This window comes from Octopus bimaculoides, chromosome 22 (genome assembly GCF_046866305.1).
Source record: "Octopus bimaculoides isolate indiv1 chromosome 22, ASM4686630v1, whole genome shotgun sequence".
Lineage (NCBI taxonomy): Eukaryota > Metazoa > Mollusca > Cephalopoda > Octopoda > Octopodidae > Octopus > Octopus bimaculoides.
Genome location: NC_142949.1, coordinates 24,404,578 through 24,423,341, shown reverse-complemented (window position 1 = coordinate 24,423,341; position 18,764 = coordinate 24,404,578). Strand labels below are relative to the sequence as shown.

At 37.9% G+C, this 18,764-nt stretch overlaps 1 protein-coding gene across 1 annotated transcript in view; it reads right to left on the bottom strand.

The window, feature by feature from the left end:
* Nucleotides 1-18,764, bottom strand: part of LOC106880038 (uncharacterized) — a 455,047-nt gene that overhangs the window by 409,308 nt on the left and 26,975 nt on the right. The window contains exons 4-6 of the mRNA XM_014929839.3: nt 5,779-5,914; nt 1,689-1,912; nt 1,125-1,217 (exon numbers count right to left, since the gene is read on the bottom strand). Of these exons, the coding sequence (XP_014785325.3) occupies nt 1,125-1,217; nt 1,689-1,912; nt 5,779-5,914 (453 nt within the window). The remainder of the gene's footprint in view (nt 1-1,124; nt 1,218-1,688; nt 1,913-5,778; nt 5,915-18,764) is intronic.

Below are 18,764 nucleotides of genomic sequence, written 5' to 3'. Positions count from 1 at the left end.
TTTTTCGTTTTGTGTGTGGTGGTGGTGGTGTTTTGTTGTTTTTAGTTTTTGAAATAACTCAGGTGATTTATAAAAACTTCTACTTAATTCCAATCACTGAAGTGATGCAGGAAATGTGACTGCTGCTGATATTAACTTTTTAAAAGGAATGATGTCATCAGTATATAATGGTAATTCACTCAGATACAGAAGTAATTCATCATCATGACCCTCATCTAGCATCTGCTTTCCATGCTGGCATGGGTTATACTGCTCGACTGAAACTGGTAACATGGAGAGCTGCACCAAATTTCAAACTGATTTGGCATAGTAAACCATATTGGGTTATAGAAACACAGTTGACTACACAGTTTTCAGGCCATAATTCAAGAGAGATATAAACATTTTTATTATATTCCATCACCATGTCCACATGGGCATTCGATTCAATAACAGAAATTGAGAGGAAACATTAGTTAATTGTACGACATGGCCACATTTGCGGTGAAGAAGTTTAATATCCATGAACTGGGTCTATGAGGTGGGAATTCTACAGGTAAATCAGCCAGGGGCCTGAAGAACCGAAAAGATGTCCAGAACTATTTGCCAAGCCCATTCTTAACAGAAATGAAGAAAAAAAAAAGAAAAATACACAGTATATACTGAGATGACTGTTTTTTTTTTTTTTCTTAACCTTTATTATATTTCAAAAGAGATTTATGTAGAACTAGTGCTCACAGTTATAAGAGAGTGAATTCAATTCCAGGGCCAGGCTATGTGTTGCGTTCTTGAGCAAGACACTTTATTTCATGTTTCTCCAGTTCACTCAGCTGTAGAAATGAGTTGCAACATCATTGGTGCGAGGGTCTAACGCTCTTTGCCTTTCCCTTAGATATCATCGGTGTCAAGGAGAGAGGAGGCTGGTCTTCCATAAACAACCTTGCCTAGACTTGTACCTCAGAGGGCAACTTTCTAGGTGCAATCCCATGGTCAGTCATGACTGAAGGGGGTCTTTACCCTTTACCCTTACCTAGAACTAATTCTACAGAATAATATAAATTCTAAACTATAATATTATATAATACCAGTATGTCATAAATTATTGGTGGGGAAGATACAGAAGTTTAAAAGTAGCTTATGATTACCTGAACTTGTGGTTGAAATGCACGACTGTTGGTTTGGAGGCTGGTTGTGCTTGCACAGTTTGATGCATAGCAAGCAGTCAGGGTACAACGGAACTGGAAGCAGATTTATGAACAATCAAAGAAAGAAAATAGCTATTCAAAATAATAGAAATAAGAATAAATAAAAGGTTTTTAAAATATACAGAAACATACATGAACACACACACACACACACACACACAGAGTTGATAAAGGAAACAGAAGATAGATTTAGTACAAATCTTTATTTAGCACAATGATCTCGTTTTGACCCATCCTGCATTTAGCACTAAAATTTCCACAATATCCACACTTTCCATGTAAACCTACAGGTGTTCAAGGTGAACATCAAATGCATTATTGTCATCACTTCAGGATGAGATACAAACATCCTGATCATTGACCCCCTCTTCTTTGCAGCAAAATTTATATGTTTGACCTTTACCTTTTCAATTTTCATTCTCCTAAAATACAGTGTATAGAAATAGTGAAAAACATAAGAGACAATATATTAAGAAATTCTGAATGTTTAAGAAATTGTCATACATAATTTGAAAAGATATTTTCTTCAGTAACTTCTTTTGTAGCCAGTTGTGGAATTTGTACAAACGCTGATTTTGATAAAGGTACATCTTTCCAGTATGCGCTAAAGTTGTAGAGAATTCCAGGGACTTCAACAACATTCGGTTTGCAGTGTAGTATCATCTTTTTTTCAGATATGTATTCCAGTTCTATTAAAGGGGATGGAATGTTCTTTACAGGAATGAGATCTAAAAAGAAGAATAGAAAAGAGAATAAAATAGTAATTTATAACCACAAAATAACATTACTAATAATATTGACAATAACATCATCATCATTGTTTAACGTCCGCTTTCCATGCTGGCATGGGTTGGACAGTTTGACTGAGGACTGGCAAGCGAGGAGGATGCATCAGGCTCCAATCTGATCTGGCAAGGTTTCTACAGCTGGATGCCCTTCTTAACGACAACCACTCCGAGAGTGTAGTGGGTGCTTTTTACATGCAACTGGCTTGGGTGCCAGTCAGGCAGCACTGGAATCAACCATGCTCAAATGATGCTTTTTACATGCCACCAGCATTGGAGCCAGTCAGATGACACTGGCTTTGACCACACTCAAATGGTGCTTTTTATGTGCCACCAGCATGGGAACCACAATTCTTTCTAATTCAGACACAATGCACGAAGTTTTGAGTAAGGTAAATTGTTAACTGTAGAAATTCTAGAACTTGACTGGCATTTTATTGATCCCAGAGTTGAAAGGCAAAGTTGGACTTGGTAAGGTTTGATCTCAGAGCATAAAGAACTGAATACAATATTACAACAACTTCACCCACTACACTTTCTGAATGGTTGGCATTAGGAAGGGCATCCAGCTGTAGAAACTCTGCCAGATCAGATTGGAGCCTGGTGCAGCCATCTGGTTCACCAGTCCTCAGTCAAATCATCCAACCCATGCTAGCATGGAAAGCGGACGTTAAACAATGATGATGAGGATGATGATGAGAGTAAAACTATACAGATGAAGAATGAAAAGTAAATATTTTGGGAGAAAAATATTTAAACTTCCTTTCAACAACAAGACACTATATTATTGACAGCAAATAGAATACCTGGTTGTATTAATCCAACACTCTATACTTTGATTTCAAATCTCTCTGAAGTCAACACACTATAACATAGGTTCAAGTGAGGCCCACATTAGTGTACTGTTGTTACATTCTCTGACATTCAGGACCACATCCAGAGAAGAGCCACTCAGCTGAGTGGCACTCCAGTCTCTGACCCATAAGTGCACTGCTGTCCCATCTTTTTTACTACTACTGTAATGGTTTTTCTGCTCTTCAGAGCTGGTTGGTTCCATACCTTGACCACTCAGGCACTGTTGTCCCTTTTGCCTCTCCATATCTTAGCACATTTGTTGCATCTAACCACTTTCTTCACACTATCCACCAAGTCTAATCCTTCACCCGCAAAATGTCACTCCTCTAGAATCACTGCTCATGTCTTTTCAGCAGGAGTTGACCCACAACAGTTTAACAGGAACATTAACAACACCAACCTCATCAATCGTGGAAGGCCTGCAAGGATCACAGGTTCTGGCCCTTCTTTCACACTCGGCAAGTAAAATGAAAAAGGGGAAATATATGGATCTGTGGGTAAAGGACTGGAAACTAACCCAACTAAGTTCAGTACAGTGTAACATGAAAAACTTATTAAGACGAAAGATCTCAGTCTGAAAGAAATCTGACAGAGGTGTTAGGAGACTATTGAATGTCTGTATATACCTTAAGTAAAGTAGGTAGGGGATTAATGAGTAGAGGGAAGCAACATGAGAAGGCAGTCATTAACTCATTACCTACCAGTGATCTCATATGAGATTACTTAAAAATTACAAATTTCGTAATTATCTGTCGATATTTACACATATCTAACCTTTTTGCTATATCTACTAGGTATATTTCTCTGATATTCAAATGAGGTTTGCTAATTTTTCACCCAATATCTCGCTTATTTCTATTTAAAATGTTATTTTGAAATATTTTGATCATTCCAGCGTGTTTCTAAGGCTGTTTTATGCTAGAAATCAAAGTTTCATAAAAAAATTCCAGTTAATAGATTTATGGGAGGTAATGGGTTAATATCTCCACAACCTTCCCAACTCACAATTTGTTAAGTCCAGTTCTTTGATTTCCATTGTCAATACAATATCATGTTAATCTGTTGTTGATGCTATTGTTTTTAGTCTCATCAATCCTGATTGAGAAGTCAAACCAAAACATCCAAACTGTAATCAAACCACATTTTCATTTCCTAGCAGTGCACACCCAGTGCATCCCTTCCCAGTTTACATTGTTAGATTGTGATTTGAAAAGTATTAGGCTGCTATTTCTAGCAGGTTGTGTTATCATGCAAAATCTCAATTGTTGGCTCTTATATTGTTGACTTGTACAAAATAAGTGTTGATTTCAACGTTGGTTTCCATTAGTGTGATAACATTCTAACTGGCATAGTCACTGAGTGCAGAATAACATGATAAAGATTTGCGGGGGTTATTTTATGACCTGTCATAGGTGCTAAATTGCATACATCATCTACAAGTATATGTAAACACTTGTAGACAGGTACACAGTAACTTGTCATAGTTATTAGAACATCAGATAAATTATTTTCATGTATTGATTTTGGTTCTCTGTATTTTTTTTAGTTCAAACCTCACTGAAATCTCTTTTAGTTGTCATACTTTCAGGAATAATAAATAATATTAGTCTGGTACAGAGATTGATTCTTCTAGCTCTTTATCTTGAACATATATTTTAAAGGGCCACACTAATTTGGTCCAAGAATTGTGTCAAAGGTACCTGTGTCCATGAAATACTCAGCCACAGGCACATTCTTTTCAGGAGAAGAAATTCAGTTGATCAGAAAACTGAATGTTCATTGCTGAAACCAACAATTACTCCATCATCATTTAAACTTATATTAGCTTAGCCCACTCAGCTATAAGTACTGAGGATAATAGAAAACATATCTCTGGTGTAGCCAACCACAGACTGGATGGTTTGTATCCAGTTGGGAAAGTTCATTTGATTTCTTACTTTGTCACAAAACAGTAAATCATCAGTGTAGTTAGAATGTAGGAGAAAATAGTTTTTAATGCCTGTGCCAACTCTCTCATGTCTAAAACTCAAATGCCACTGAAGTTAACTTTGTCATTCTTTCAAAGTTGGTAGAAGTAGCTGTTGGGAGCAGAGGATTAACAGAATTGGTAGGGTGTCAGATCAAATTCCTGGTAGTACTTGATCCAGCTCTTTGAAGTCTGAGTTTTTAAGTGATTGACTTAACCAAGTTTAACATCCCCACTTGGCCCTTGCTTGTCTTTATTGGGGTATACAATCTATTGTAAGTATTCAGTATTGTGAGCTGGTTCTTTTCTTTTGCTCATCAGTCTTGAAGGCTCCAAAGAAGTAAAAGTTCACAGCTTCTGTTCTCTTCTAAACAAAACAATAAAAGCAATTTTTGAAAGAGAAGCTGTCAGTTGAACTGACCACAAGTGTTGAGCTCGCAATCATGAGGTAGTGAGTTCGATTGCCGGATTGGGCTGTGTGTTGTGTTCTCGAGCAAAACACTTTATTTCATGTTGCTCCAGTTCACTCAGCTGTAGAAATGAGTTGTGGCATCATTGGTGCCAAGCTGTATTGGCCTTTGCCTCAAATAACATCAGTGGTGTTGAAAAGGGAAACCGGTATGCTTGGGTGACTGCTGGTCTTCCATAAGTCACCTTGCCTGGACTCGTGCTTTGGAGGGGAAGTTTCTAGGTGCAATTCCATGGTTATTCATGACCAAAGGGGGTCTTTATCCTACCCAGGTACATATGTCACCAGTTCCATGAATAATTTAAGAGGAAGTCAACCTGTATTTAACCTAATGTTACTAACAGCTGGATAACTTTTGGGATACGTCTCAAATAAAGAAGCTGTTATCCCCAAGTATTTAAAGTCAAACAATATCTTCTAACATTTCTGATAACTTGCACATTTGAGCATTTGATAGATATTAAAGATAAATAGCATTAATTTGTAATCGAAATTCTGCAGAGTCTGTGTTTGCCTTACCTTTTGTTTCTGAAGCTGTTAAGTTAAAACGAAAGCATGGTTTTGTTTCAAAATCAACAACTATGATTCTAATTCGTCTGGCAAGAATATTCCCAAAATTGATTTCTGCTGAACCATTTTTTGCTTCAAGTTTTACCTAGAAAACACACAGACGCCATCAAAATCACATTCAACTTATTAAAATACAAAACATGAAGAAACAAATCAAAATATTACTGGAACACATTAACAAATCATTGAAAGCAATTAGAGTGGCACTGAAACTCTGTTAAAATCTCATTAATATCACTAAATAAAAACTTGAAATATCATGGCAACAGTTAAGCGATCAGTGGACCAAATGAAATATCCTTTGTAGAAAATTAGTTATGTGCAGCTTGAGAAGAAAAAGTTTAACAACTTTCTCAAGAAACATAAGGTGTTCAGGTGGTACTCCTACAAAACTAACATTTATAAGTACATAGGTAACATTTCAATAACCAAAGTATTCTTTTTTGAAAATTTAAAAAAAAATGTAAAAAATGTTTCTATTTATTAGTGACTATTTTTTATCAATAGAATTATTAAAAATAGCACAATTTGACAGGTAAACCTTCCTCAACTTCTACAACAATCTTATGTTATCACTACTTACATTGTAACTATTTTTTTGCCACTGGCTTTTATTAGAATTCTGTTTTTGTCAAATGGTTATATTTCTTTTTATTTCAGTTAGAAATAAACCATACAAACTGTCCTACATTTATAATTTTATTGCTTTCACACCTTCACAACAAATAAGTTTTCTACTGACATTGCAAATGATCCTCACTGTTTGTTTGCTTCTTCTTTTTGTTGTTTTCTTTTGAATACAAATGTGCTATTTATTCAATTATTTACTTTAAGAATGTTGTTCAAATCCTACCAAGAATACAATGACATACAAACTACCTTGTTCTTTTTACATTTTGCCTCAACATTCCACTGAAATCAGGATTGTCTTTATTCTATTTTATATTATTTTATTTCCCGTGCAGGTGGCACGTAAAAAACACCTTTTTGAGCGTGGCCATTGCCAGTACCGTGTGACTGGCCCTCGTACCGGTGGCACGTAAAAGCACCCACTACACTCTCGGAGTGGTTGGCATTAGGAAGGGCATCCAGCTGTAGAAACTCTGTCAGATCAGATTGGAGCCTGGTGCAGCCTTCTGGTTCGCCAGTCCTCAGTCAAATCGTCCAACCCATGCTAGCATGGAAAGCGGACGTTAAACGATGATGATGATGAATATGTCAACCTACAGAAATATTCTGGGACAATATAAGGAGTTATGACCCACCCTGTGTAACAATGTTACAGATTAAGGAATAAAGTAACAGAGAGAGAGAGAGAGGAATCATTCCCAGAACAAGTACTTTATTTATTGTCCCTGCATTAGCAACAAGTAAGATTGACCTTGGTAGGATTTGAACTGATAGATAACCCAAGCAGGCTTGCGTAACTGTGACAGTTTCAATGAATCAGTGAGACTGCCAAAAGCCTCTCCCCACCTACACACCTACAACCTGGTATTAATGAAATACCGATCAATATTTCTGTGAATACGTACACAGTGGGACACATGCACAGGATGGACAACAGCAGACTTTCCAGACAACCTCCTTTACTCCAAACTAAGCAAAGGGAAAAGAAACCACGGAAGACCTAGACTGAGATTCAAACATACTGCAAAACGGAATATGAAACAGGAAGGAATTGATCATAATAAATGGCAAACTCAAGTAAGAAACTGACCAGAATGGAAAGAGCTTATCAAGTCATGCCAAAGCCATGAACAGTTATTGTCGCAATGACCGACTACTTAGTCATGGTGACTGATTCACAATTATCTTTTCTAGTATCTTAGTCTTATTACACTCTCAGAATGAATGACTATAACGTTATTTCATGGTTGCAAGATTTTTATATAGCCCTCCTGCTATGTATTTATTGTGATTCAATCCCACTTTTTAAACATTCTCTGTTCTCTGTTTCTTAACAGGAAAGCTCTCTGTGGAATTCCAAATGAATGCAACAGTCTTGTATAGCTTGGTATTATGTCATTGTTGTAGGCATAGATACATATATGGGCAAATACAATCAATTAACCCTTTCCCTCAAGTTTATGCCTTTTATATTAAGTGTGTGTGTGTGTACAATAACATAGCTAGAATATGTGCTGCCCAGGGCAACTCTTGAGTTTTTTTTCCCAATCTGAGACAATGCAGCCCATACAGACTAACACAGCAGACCAAGAAGTGCCACCCCGACAAAGTTGTTACCTGAGGCGGACAGCATCCCATTGCCACCCACTTCTACTAACTATGCTACTGTGTATGTATGTATGTATGTATGCCTGTATGTATGTGTGTGTATGTATGCCTGTATGCATGTATGCATGCCTGTATGTATGTATGCGTGTATGTATGTATGTATACCTGTATGTATGTATGTATGCCTGTATGTATGCCTGTATGTATGTATTACGGGGTGCAGACGGTATTTGAGGACACGTGTATTTTAGTCATTATTTTATTTGACTAATTTTTATTGAACTTCTATTTCAGAAAATAACAATGGCAGGCCCTATGCTTACTAATGAAATGAAAAGGCATGCTGTGATTATGGCTTTGAAGGCTAAGCATGGTGACTTAGAAATTGCTCATTTTCCGAAAGTTGCAAGATCTTTTGTCCACAAGATTCGTTGCGAGTTAGAGAAACAAGATGGAAGCGTATTACCTGTATAAAAATGTGAGAAAGATTCCAAATGCTCTGATTCTATCAGGACACCTGAATTTATTTAGGAAGTTAAGCAAAACATTGAAGACAATCCAGGAAAATCAATGAGATCAATTGCTAAAAAAATTTGTGTGTCAGAAAAACAATCAGAAATTTTGTGGATGAAAACATCAGATACAAATCTTACGTGATGAGGAGGGGTCAATTCATGCCAGAAAAAAACTAAAGAAAACTGTTTAATCAGACCCAAAAGACTTTTGAACAAACTTAAAAATCCATCAGAAGATGGTGTGATTTAGTTTTTCTCAGATGAGAAAAACTTTGACTAGGGCCAGAAAACTAACAGAAAAATGGCAGATGGCTATATGGAGACCCTTCTGAGATTCGAAGAGTAATGCACACAAAATTTTTTGCAAGTGTCTTGGTTTAGGGTGTCATTAGCAATGAAGGATATGTGATGCCTCCTCACTTTTTTTCACAAGGCCTTATGGTGAAAGCTGCTGTGTATATCGAGGTTCTGGATAAAGTCGTTAAGCCTTAGATCAACAGTGTATGCAATGGAAGGCCTTACGCCTTTCAACAAGATTCTGCACTATCACACAAGTTTCAAATGACACAAGAATGGATGGCTGACAATTTGCATGATTACATCACCCCCAACATTTGTTCTCCTAATTCTCCAGATCTCAGTCTACTGGATTACTATGTATGGAGCATCGTTGAGAAAAATGTCAACGGACATCCCCGCTTAGCATCAAAGATTCTTTGAAAGCCGACATAGTTCAAGTCATGTCCAATATGAACAAGGACCACTTGTAAATGATTTCGACCCAGTGTAGGGGCAGTTATTGATGCTTATGTTGGTTTTATTGAATGAAATTATTAAATTGATGATCTAGCTTTATGTTTATATCATTTTCATATAAATACAGTTTCTTTTCTATTATTATCTAAGTGTTATTTTAAAACCATAAATCTGTCCTCAAATACCATTTGCAGCCTGTATGTATGTATGTGTGTGTGTGTATATATATATATATATATATATATATACATACATATACACATACATGTTATGTGTGCGAAGGTGCATGGCTTAGTGATTAGGGCATTCAGTTCACAATCATAAGGTCATGAGTTCAATTCCCATTGATGTGTTGTGTCCTTGAGCAAGACACTTTATTTCATGTTACTCCAGTCTACTCATCTGGCAAAAATGAGTTGTACCTGTATTTCAAAGGGCCATCCTTATCACATTCTTTGTCCCAATTAATTTCCCTGTAAACTACGTTAAGAGTGTGCATGTCTAGACTGCTTAGTCATTTGCACATTGATTTAACGAGCAGGCTGTTTTTTGATTAGCTCATTTGAAACACTTGTCATCAAAACCACTGGAGTGCCGTCTATTGTGTGTATATCTATATATGTGAGTATGAAGCATGTACAAGTGTGTCTGTCTATATATGAATCTTATATATATATATATATATATAAGTGCATATATATGCACATATGTTTGTGTGAATGTATATTTGTATGTATGAATATACATATGCATGACTATGTATTTATTCATGAATAAACTTATGTATTTATTCATGTTTATTCCTACGTATTTATTCATGCAATTGGTGGTATCTATATTTCTGTATCATGGGTGAACGATTACAAATTTGTAGCATGAATTGCTAAATTTGTAAATGGCATTGCACTTGACAGCAGTAATTTGACTTTTGCCTAAACCAATACATCATCACACTACACACACACTATTACCCCACACTATACTATGTTCTAACATCAATATTACACCATACTATACCTTACTGGAGGTGCAATGGCCTAGTGGTTAGGGCAGCGGACTCGCAGTCATAGGATCTCGGTTTCGATTCCCAGATCGGGGATTGCGAGGGTTTATTGAGCGACAACACCTAAAGCTCCATGAGGCTCCGGCAGGGGATGGTGGCGAACCCTGCTGTACTCTTCCACCACAACTTTCTCTCACTCTTACTTCCTGTTTCTGTTGTGCCTGTAATTCAAAAGGTCAGCCTTGTCACACTGTGTCACGCTGAATATCCCCGAGAACTACGTAAAGGGTACATGTGTCTGTGGAGTGCTCAGCCACTTGCACGTTAATTTCACGAGCAGGCTGTTCCGTTGATCGGATCAACTGGAACCCTCGATGTCGTAAGCGACGGAGTGCCAACAACAACAATACCTTACTATATTCTACTGTACTATATTATACCACATTCTACTATAGCACAATACATATTGAATGCATATGTATATATAAATATGTATTTATGTATGTATGTATGCATATTTACCCATGTCTCTTGGTCTTTGTATCTGTACCACAAATATATTTTCATGCAAAAACTTTACTAAAATGAGATTTGCAAACTTAATATGGAATTATAAAACATCTTGATGAAACTTGAAGTTTGGGTGATAGTGGTGAGTAATGTTAACATTGATCATGGTTACTTCCTGGTTCAATAGCTGCAATACAATCTGTTGTTGCCCACCAGAAACTCTGAAACTTACTCAACACCAGTTGTTCTTTATTAACAGGTCTACTGGTGATTCATTAGCCTAATATTAACCCTGATCTGATAAGATCAATGAAGTCCTACATTTAACAGATCATTTTCTTAGCGAGATTGTTGCCAGTGCCGCCGAACTGGCTCCTGTGCAGGTAGCACGTAAAATACACCATTTTGAGCGTGGCTGTTGCCAGTACCGCTTGACTGGCCTTCGTGCTGGTGGCTCATAAAAGCACCCACTACACTCTCGGAGTGGTTGGCGTTAGGAAGGGCATCCAGCTGTAGAAACTCTGCCAAATCAGATTGGAGCCTGGTGTAGCCATCTGGTTTCACCAGTCCTCAGTCAAATCGTCCAACCCATACTAGCATGGAAAGCGGACGTTAAATGACGATGATGATGATGATCAAACCAGGAATATATGATGAGTAGTTTCTTTGTTTTAAGACATTAAAATGTAACTTGACAGTGGTTTGGTTGCAATTTCTTGTAGGTCAAACAATAGCTCACTTGTAGTTCTGTTTATCAAACAACACAAACACTCAACCATCAAAATTAACACCAGCAACAAGGAACACCTCTACATGGTTGCTTGAGCTGTTAGAAAAAGCAGACAAATCTTCCTCATATTGTAACTTAGAGTCCTTGAGCATTTGTATATCTTTTAAAACCTTGAGCATTTGTATATCTTTTAAAACTATGCCTCTTCAAGATACAAGCTGGGATAAGGTGTTTCTGGAAGATCATCAGTTGTCCATACACGTAGGTCTGTCTTCTTTATACAAACAACATTGTTCAGGAAAATGGCAAGGACTAACACAGCTTGACATTGTTGCGAGTAATGCCCATCAGAACACAAAGAGCTGGAATAGTTACTGGAAGGCATTAACAACCGCCATCATGTCTAACATTCTAATAATTTCTCTAAGCACTACATTTGTATTTTATTGACCCCAAAAGAACAGAAAGAAAAGTTAACCATTGTGGAATTTGAACTCAGAGCACTGAAAGCTAAAACAAGTACTGCCAAGCCATTCTACAAAACACGCTAACAACTTGGCCGTTTGTCTGCTTTCTTAGAGATATCAATTAATCATGGCTGACTTGAATACATTTCATCATAGCTTTGCCTCATTCAGCACTCACCTCTGGCAAACAGCACCTTGTGCGTGTGTGTGTGTGTAAATATGAAAGTATGTAGGCAAAGTAGAGAGAGGTGTATGGGGTATAAAGGCGTGAGTAGTGTTGTTTTCTTTTCATCTTGTTATTTTCTTCTGTCATTCTTCTCTGGAATTTAAAGATTATGCTTCAGCAGGCGCAAAACCACTCACCTGAAATAATCGTCTGCATAAGTTGAATATCTGAAGGCGTGTGTTAGTGAATACATTAACTACTACTACTACTACACTTCAAATGATAATAATAATGATGATGGACTCTGCTGTTGAAGACGATGTGTAAGGGTTCAGCTCTTTTGATGAATGACGTGCACAAATGATTTGTTTTACAGTGATCAAAAGTATACGCTGTACATGAACACACTCCTTCCATCAAATCAATATTGTCTAAACAGGTACACCCTGTATCACATATCAGGTGTCAAAATGACTGCAGAGTAACGTGAAAGGAAGTGCTTTGTTTAAGAACACTATGCACCAATCAGTCTGGTAAGTGAAACCATGATCTTGCAAATCATGAGTGCCACACCCTAACCACTAAGCCATGTTGTTGTTGTTGGCACTCCGTCGCTTACGACGTCGAGGGTTCCAGTTGATCCAATCAACGGAAGAGCCTGCTCGTGAAATTAACGTGCAAGTGGCTGAGCACTCCACAGACATGTGTACCCTTAACGTAGTTCTCGGGGATATTCAGTGTGACAAGGCTGACCCTTTGAATTACAGGCACAACAGAAACAGGAAGTAAGAGTGAGAGAAAGTTGTGGTGAAAGAGTACAGCAGGGTTCGCCACCATCCCCTGCCAGAGCCTCGTGGAGCTTTAGGTGTTTTCGCTCAATAAACACACACAACGCCCGGTCTGGGAATCGAAACCGTGATCCTATGACCGCGAGTCCGCTGCCCTAACCACTGGGCCATTGCGCCTCCACAACCACTAAGCCATAATAATAATAGTAATCCTTTCTACTATACAAGGTCTGAAATTTTGTGGGCGGGGACTAGTCAATTACATTAACCCCAGTTTCACTGGTACTTAATTTATCGACCCTGAAAGTCGACTTTGGTAGAATTTGAACTCAGAACATAAAGATGGATGAAATGCTGCAAAGCATTTTGCTTGGCATGTTAGTGATTCTGCCAGCTCACTGCCTTACATAATAATCTTTTCTACTATAGGCATAGGGCCTGAAATTTTGGGAGATAGGGCTAGTCAATTACATTAATCCAGTGTTTCACTGGTACTTAATTTATTGACCCTGGAAGGATGAAAGGCATGGTCAACCTCGGCAGAATTTGAACGCCAAACATAAAGACGGATGAAACGCCACTAAGCATTTTGCCAAGTATGCTAGTGATTCTGCCAGCTCATCACCTTACATAATAATAATAATAATAATAATAATAATAATAATAGTAAAAATAATAATAATCCTTTCTACTATAGGCACAAGGCCTAAAATTTTGAAGGAGGAGATAGTTAATTACATTGACCTCAGTATTTGACTGGTACTTAATTTATCAATTCTGAAAGGTTGAAAGGCAAAGTTGACCTCAGCGGAATTTGAATACAGGATGTAAAGACATATGAAATATTGCAAAATGGTTCGCCCAGTGTGCTAATAATTCTGCAACCTTGCTGCCTTAATAATAATAATAATAATAAAAATAAAAATAATAATAATAATAATAATAATAATAATTCCGTTTATATATTTGTTTTGCAAGATTTTTGATGTGAAATCGTGTGTTGAAACAGATGTTGTTGTACTTGAGGATGGTCATATTGCCAGTTTAGCCAATAAAAACACATGCACTGTAGGGTTAATGTAATGTAATGTAATATAAAGCTGAAGCAAATTAACACCAAATATACAGTGCGTGTGTTTTTATTGGCTAAACTGGCAATATGACCATCCCCAAGTACAACAACAACAACAATAATAATAATAATAGTAATAATACTTTCTACGATAGGCACAAAGCCAGAAGCTTTGTAAGGAAGGGACTCATCAATTATGTCAGCCCCAGTGCTCAACTAGTATTTATTTCATCAAACCTGAAAGGACAAAAGGTAAAGTCAACTTCAGAAGAATTTGAACTCAGAACATTCAGACGAATAAAGAGCCACTAACCATTCTGTTGGGTGTGTTAAGGAATCTACCATCTTGTCATAATAATATCGTGATTACAAGGCCTGAAATTTTAGGGACAACGGGGTAATCAATAATAATGATGATGATGATGATGATTTCTTTTATTGGCCCTAGGGGCATAGATGAGGGGAGACTTCATAAGGACAGCTAACAATCTGTGTAGGGATTTATATAAAAGATGAGGAGAAAGAAATAGGAAAGACAATGAAATAAGATAAAAATATATGTAGTATACCAACTATGTGGACATATATATGATGTAGTCCTTCTGATATAGAAGAAACTCCAACTAGGTTCAGTTAAGGAACCCTGCAGATCCAATATTATCTTGACCATCAAAGTATGAGCACCCTCCCAACTGTTGCTCTCCAATCTATAGGCACATGCTTTAAGTAGGGCTTTTCATTCTAACCCTTTTTGTCACAGTCACCCATCTTTTCACAGATTCACTGAGAAATAACACTTCCCTCTCCACAGCCACTTTCCAGATAAGGAAATTGAAGACCACAAATTCAGTCATGTTAGATGTTGATAGAGTTATAAAAGTACTTGAGAAAGAACAAACCTACAAATATCCAGGAATGAATGAAGGCCCTGGCATTCACCATGCAAGCATGAAAGAAAAGATCAGGAATTTGATCTTTTACAGTAGAATTTGGGCAGTCCTGATATCAGAGATAAATGCACATAACAAGGTATTAGCTATAAATTCCTTAGCAGTTCCTGTTGTTCTTTATAGCTTCAATATATTGAACTAGAATATCAGTGACATAAAGAAAATTTGTAAGCTGCTGACTTGCCATAAGATGGATCACCGAAAGACAGACACAGATCGTCTTTACCTTCCCAGAGCTCAAAGAAGTCAAGACTTGATCCAGTTTGAAATCGCTTACAAAAACACCACAATTGGACGAGCCAAATATCTTGAAACAGTTAACAACTGGATGCCAAAACATGTTGAAAGTCATGAGAGGTGTAAAAAGCTTCCTTCTGTCACGAAGGAGAGGAACAAATTTTCTATTGAGTTCTTGCTTGATACCCAGGCTGAAACAACCTGAGGGAGTGCAGCAACTATTTTTCCAAAGAAGGTGAAATCAATGGCATGGAAAAAAGCACATGAACGATTGGCAGAGAAGTGGGAGCAGAAATCTCTGCATGGCAAACAAGCTGATGTTGACCAGAAGCACACTCATCAGTTGCTACAGAGCTCAGAGCTAAAGGCAAAGAGTGGAGGCTTCATCTTAGTTGCTGAAGATCAAAGCTTATTGACCTGGAACTACCAAACCAGCATGAAGAAAACTGGTGTAGACCCAAAGTGCTGATTTTACTCAAATGTGATTGAAACAGTGGACCATCTAATCTCTGGGCCATATCCCCAACATATTCTAGGCCATATCTCCAACAATTCACCTTCTTTGTCCTTGTCACCTCTGGAGACATAGGTGTATTGTTCATCATCCTTAAACAAACCTTATTTGGGGATCTTTTGCAATGGGATGGGCTACTTGACCTGAATAAAATTCTAATGGCCCCACCTGCAAGGTCATGTGCTGTATATCTTGATATGAAATCAACATGTTGCACACATGGTTGTGATGCATGTGCCTGATGTACCCTTATCAGATGGGTAGTAAGTACCTGTCTGGTACTTTATTTTATAGATCCAGAAAGGATTAAAGGCCTTAACATGAATCTCTGGGCAAGCTATAATGTTTTGTCCTGGGACTCACCTCGAGGGTGCACAGTTACTTATAGCCAAAGCAGTTGTAAGCCAATAAAGTGTGATTATGTCACTATTGTACTTTTGTCTTTCATTTGTTAATATATTTTATTAGTTGATACACACATCTCTTGCCTTCTCGCATCGTCAGTCTTACAAAGTATAATATTTGACCTGCTGTCATCCTCCTTATCATCACCAACACCACCAACACCACCACAACAATAACAACAACAACAACAACAGAAACAGCAACAACAACAACAACAACAACAGCATCAGCAGCTGCTTTTTATATTTGTAGGAAAACTTGTATTTCACCTAGTATAAACTTACCAAAAACTGCTACTGATGTTTTTGCTGATGGTGATAACGATCCAGACACATTAAGATCATCAGTGAAATAATGTCTGACTACTAGACCTGAACATTCAGAGTGTTTCATTAGAATTTCTTTGTTAGGGTTGGCTATTCATATCATTACAGGGATTGCTGTAACATTACAAGAATGTCAACTTACTAAAAATCTTCCTGCACACACACACACCAAATGCAAGACATGCTTCATAAAGGACACCTCTAAATGATCGGCTGATCTGCTAGAAATAGTAGCCTCTAAATTTCTTAAAAACTGCACCTTATATTCTTGAGATATGAAAGCACCCACTGAACAAAGTAATCCAAGATAGCACTTAAAATGTGGGATAGATATGGCTAGAATTTGTTCTATCATTGAGTTGCTTAATCAAGGTGGAGGTGCAATGGCCCAGTGGTTAGGGCAGCGGACTCGTGGTCATAGGATCGCGGTTTCGATTCCCAGACTGGGCGTTGTGAGTGTTTATTGAGCGAAAACACCTAGAGCTCCACGAGGCTCTGTCAGGGGATGGTGGCGAACCCTGCTGTACTCTTTCACCACAACTTTCTCTCACTCTTTCTTCCTTTTTCTGTTGTGCCTGTAATTCAAAGGGTCAGCCTTGTCACATTGTGTCATGCTGAATATCTCCGAGAACTACGTTAAGGCTACACGTGTCTGTGGAGTGCTCAGCCACTTGCACGTTAACTTCACAAGCAGGCTGTTCCATTGATCAGATCAACTGGAACCCTCGATGTCGTAAGCGACGGAGTGCCAACAACAAGGCTTAATCAAGGTCAGTGTGGAACAAAATAACAGTTACAACATTATACATAGTTGAGGTTGTTTAACACATTTTTCTCAACAGGAACTGTATGTCCCCACACCTCACACCTACACAGGGCCCTTCTCATATCTGAAGGGAGCTTGTTTGTATTGTATTGGAGAGATAAATGAAAGACATTTACAACTGTTTTATATGGTTTTCCTGAGACGCTGAGAGAAGTTTTTAAAGAAGCCATGACCAAAAATGGTTGAAAAGCGTTGGTTTATATCTTCACACTCAAAGAATTTGTTTTCTTTGTGTAAAAAGATTTCGATTGTCTTCGATTTCCATAGTTATGGCTGTTTAAAGCGGAACACATGAACACAGGAATGTCATGTTAGGCAGAACAATACGCTCTTTTTACTCTCTTTTACTTGTTTCAGTCATTTGACTGTGGCCATGCTGGAGCACCGCCTTTAGTCGAGCAAATCAACCCCAGAACCTATTCTTTGTAAGCCTAGTACTTATTCTATCAGTCTCTTTTGCCGAACCGCTAAGTTACGGGGACGTAAACACATCAGCATCGGTTGTCAAGCGAAGTTGGGGGGGAGAAACACAGACACACAAACACACACATACATATATATACATATACATATATACAACAGGCTTCTTTCATTTTCCGTCTACCAAATCCACTCACAAGGCTTTGGTCGGCCCGAGACTATAGTAGAAGACACTTGCCCAAGGTGCCACGCAGTGGGACTGAACCCGGAACCATGTGGTTCGTAAGCAAGCTACTTACCACACAGCCATTCCTATGCCTATTTTGTAATTTATTTTTATTCTTTTACTCTTTTACTTGTTTCAGACACCTGACTAAGGCCATGCTGGAGCACCACCTTAAAGGGTTTTAGTGAAAGAAATCAACCCAGGACTTATTCATTGTAAGCTTAGTACTTATTCTGTTAGTCTCTTTTGCCGAACAGCTAAGTTACAGGAAAGTAATGACACCTACATTCATTATCAACCGAAGGTGGGTGGGCAAAAACAGGCACAAAGACACACACACACATGTATGTATACACACACACACATATATATATATATATATCATCATCATCATCATTGTTTAACGTCCACTTTCCATGCTAGCATGGGTTGGATGATTTGACTGAGGACTGGTAAAACCAGATGGCTACACCAGGCTCCAATCTGATTTGGCAGAGTTTCTACAGCTGGATGCCCTTCCTAATGCCAACCACTCCGAGAGCGTAGTGGGTGCTTTCACGTGCCACCAGCACGTGAAGCAAAGTCAACCTCAATGGAATTTGAACTCAGAAAGTGAAGATGGAAAAAATGCTGCTAAGCATTTTTCCCTGTGTGCTAATGATTCTGCCAGTCTGCCACCTTAATAATAATAATGATGATGATGATGATGATGATGATTTTATGCATGTGTGTGTCTGTTTGTGCATCGTTGTCTGTATGCTTCCACTTGCTTGAAGCTGGTTTCAT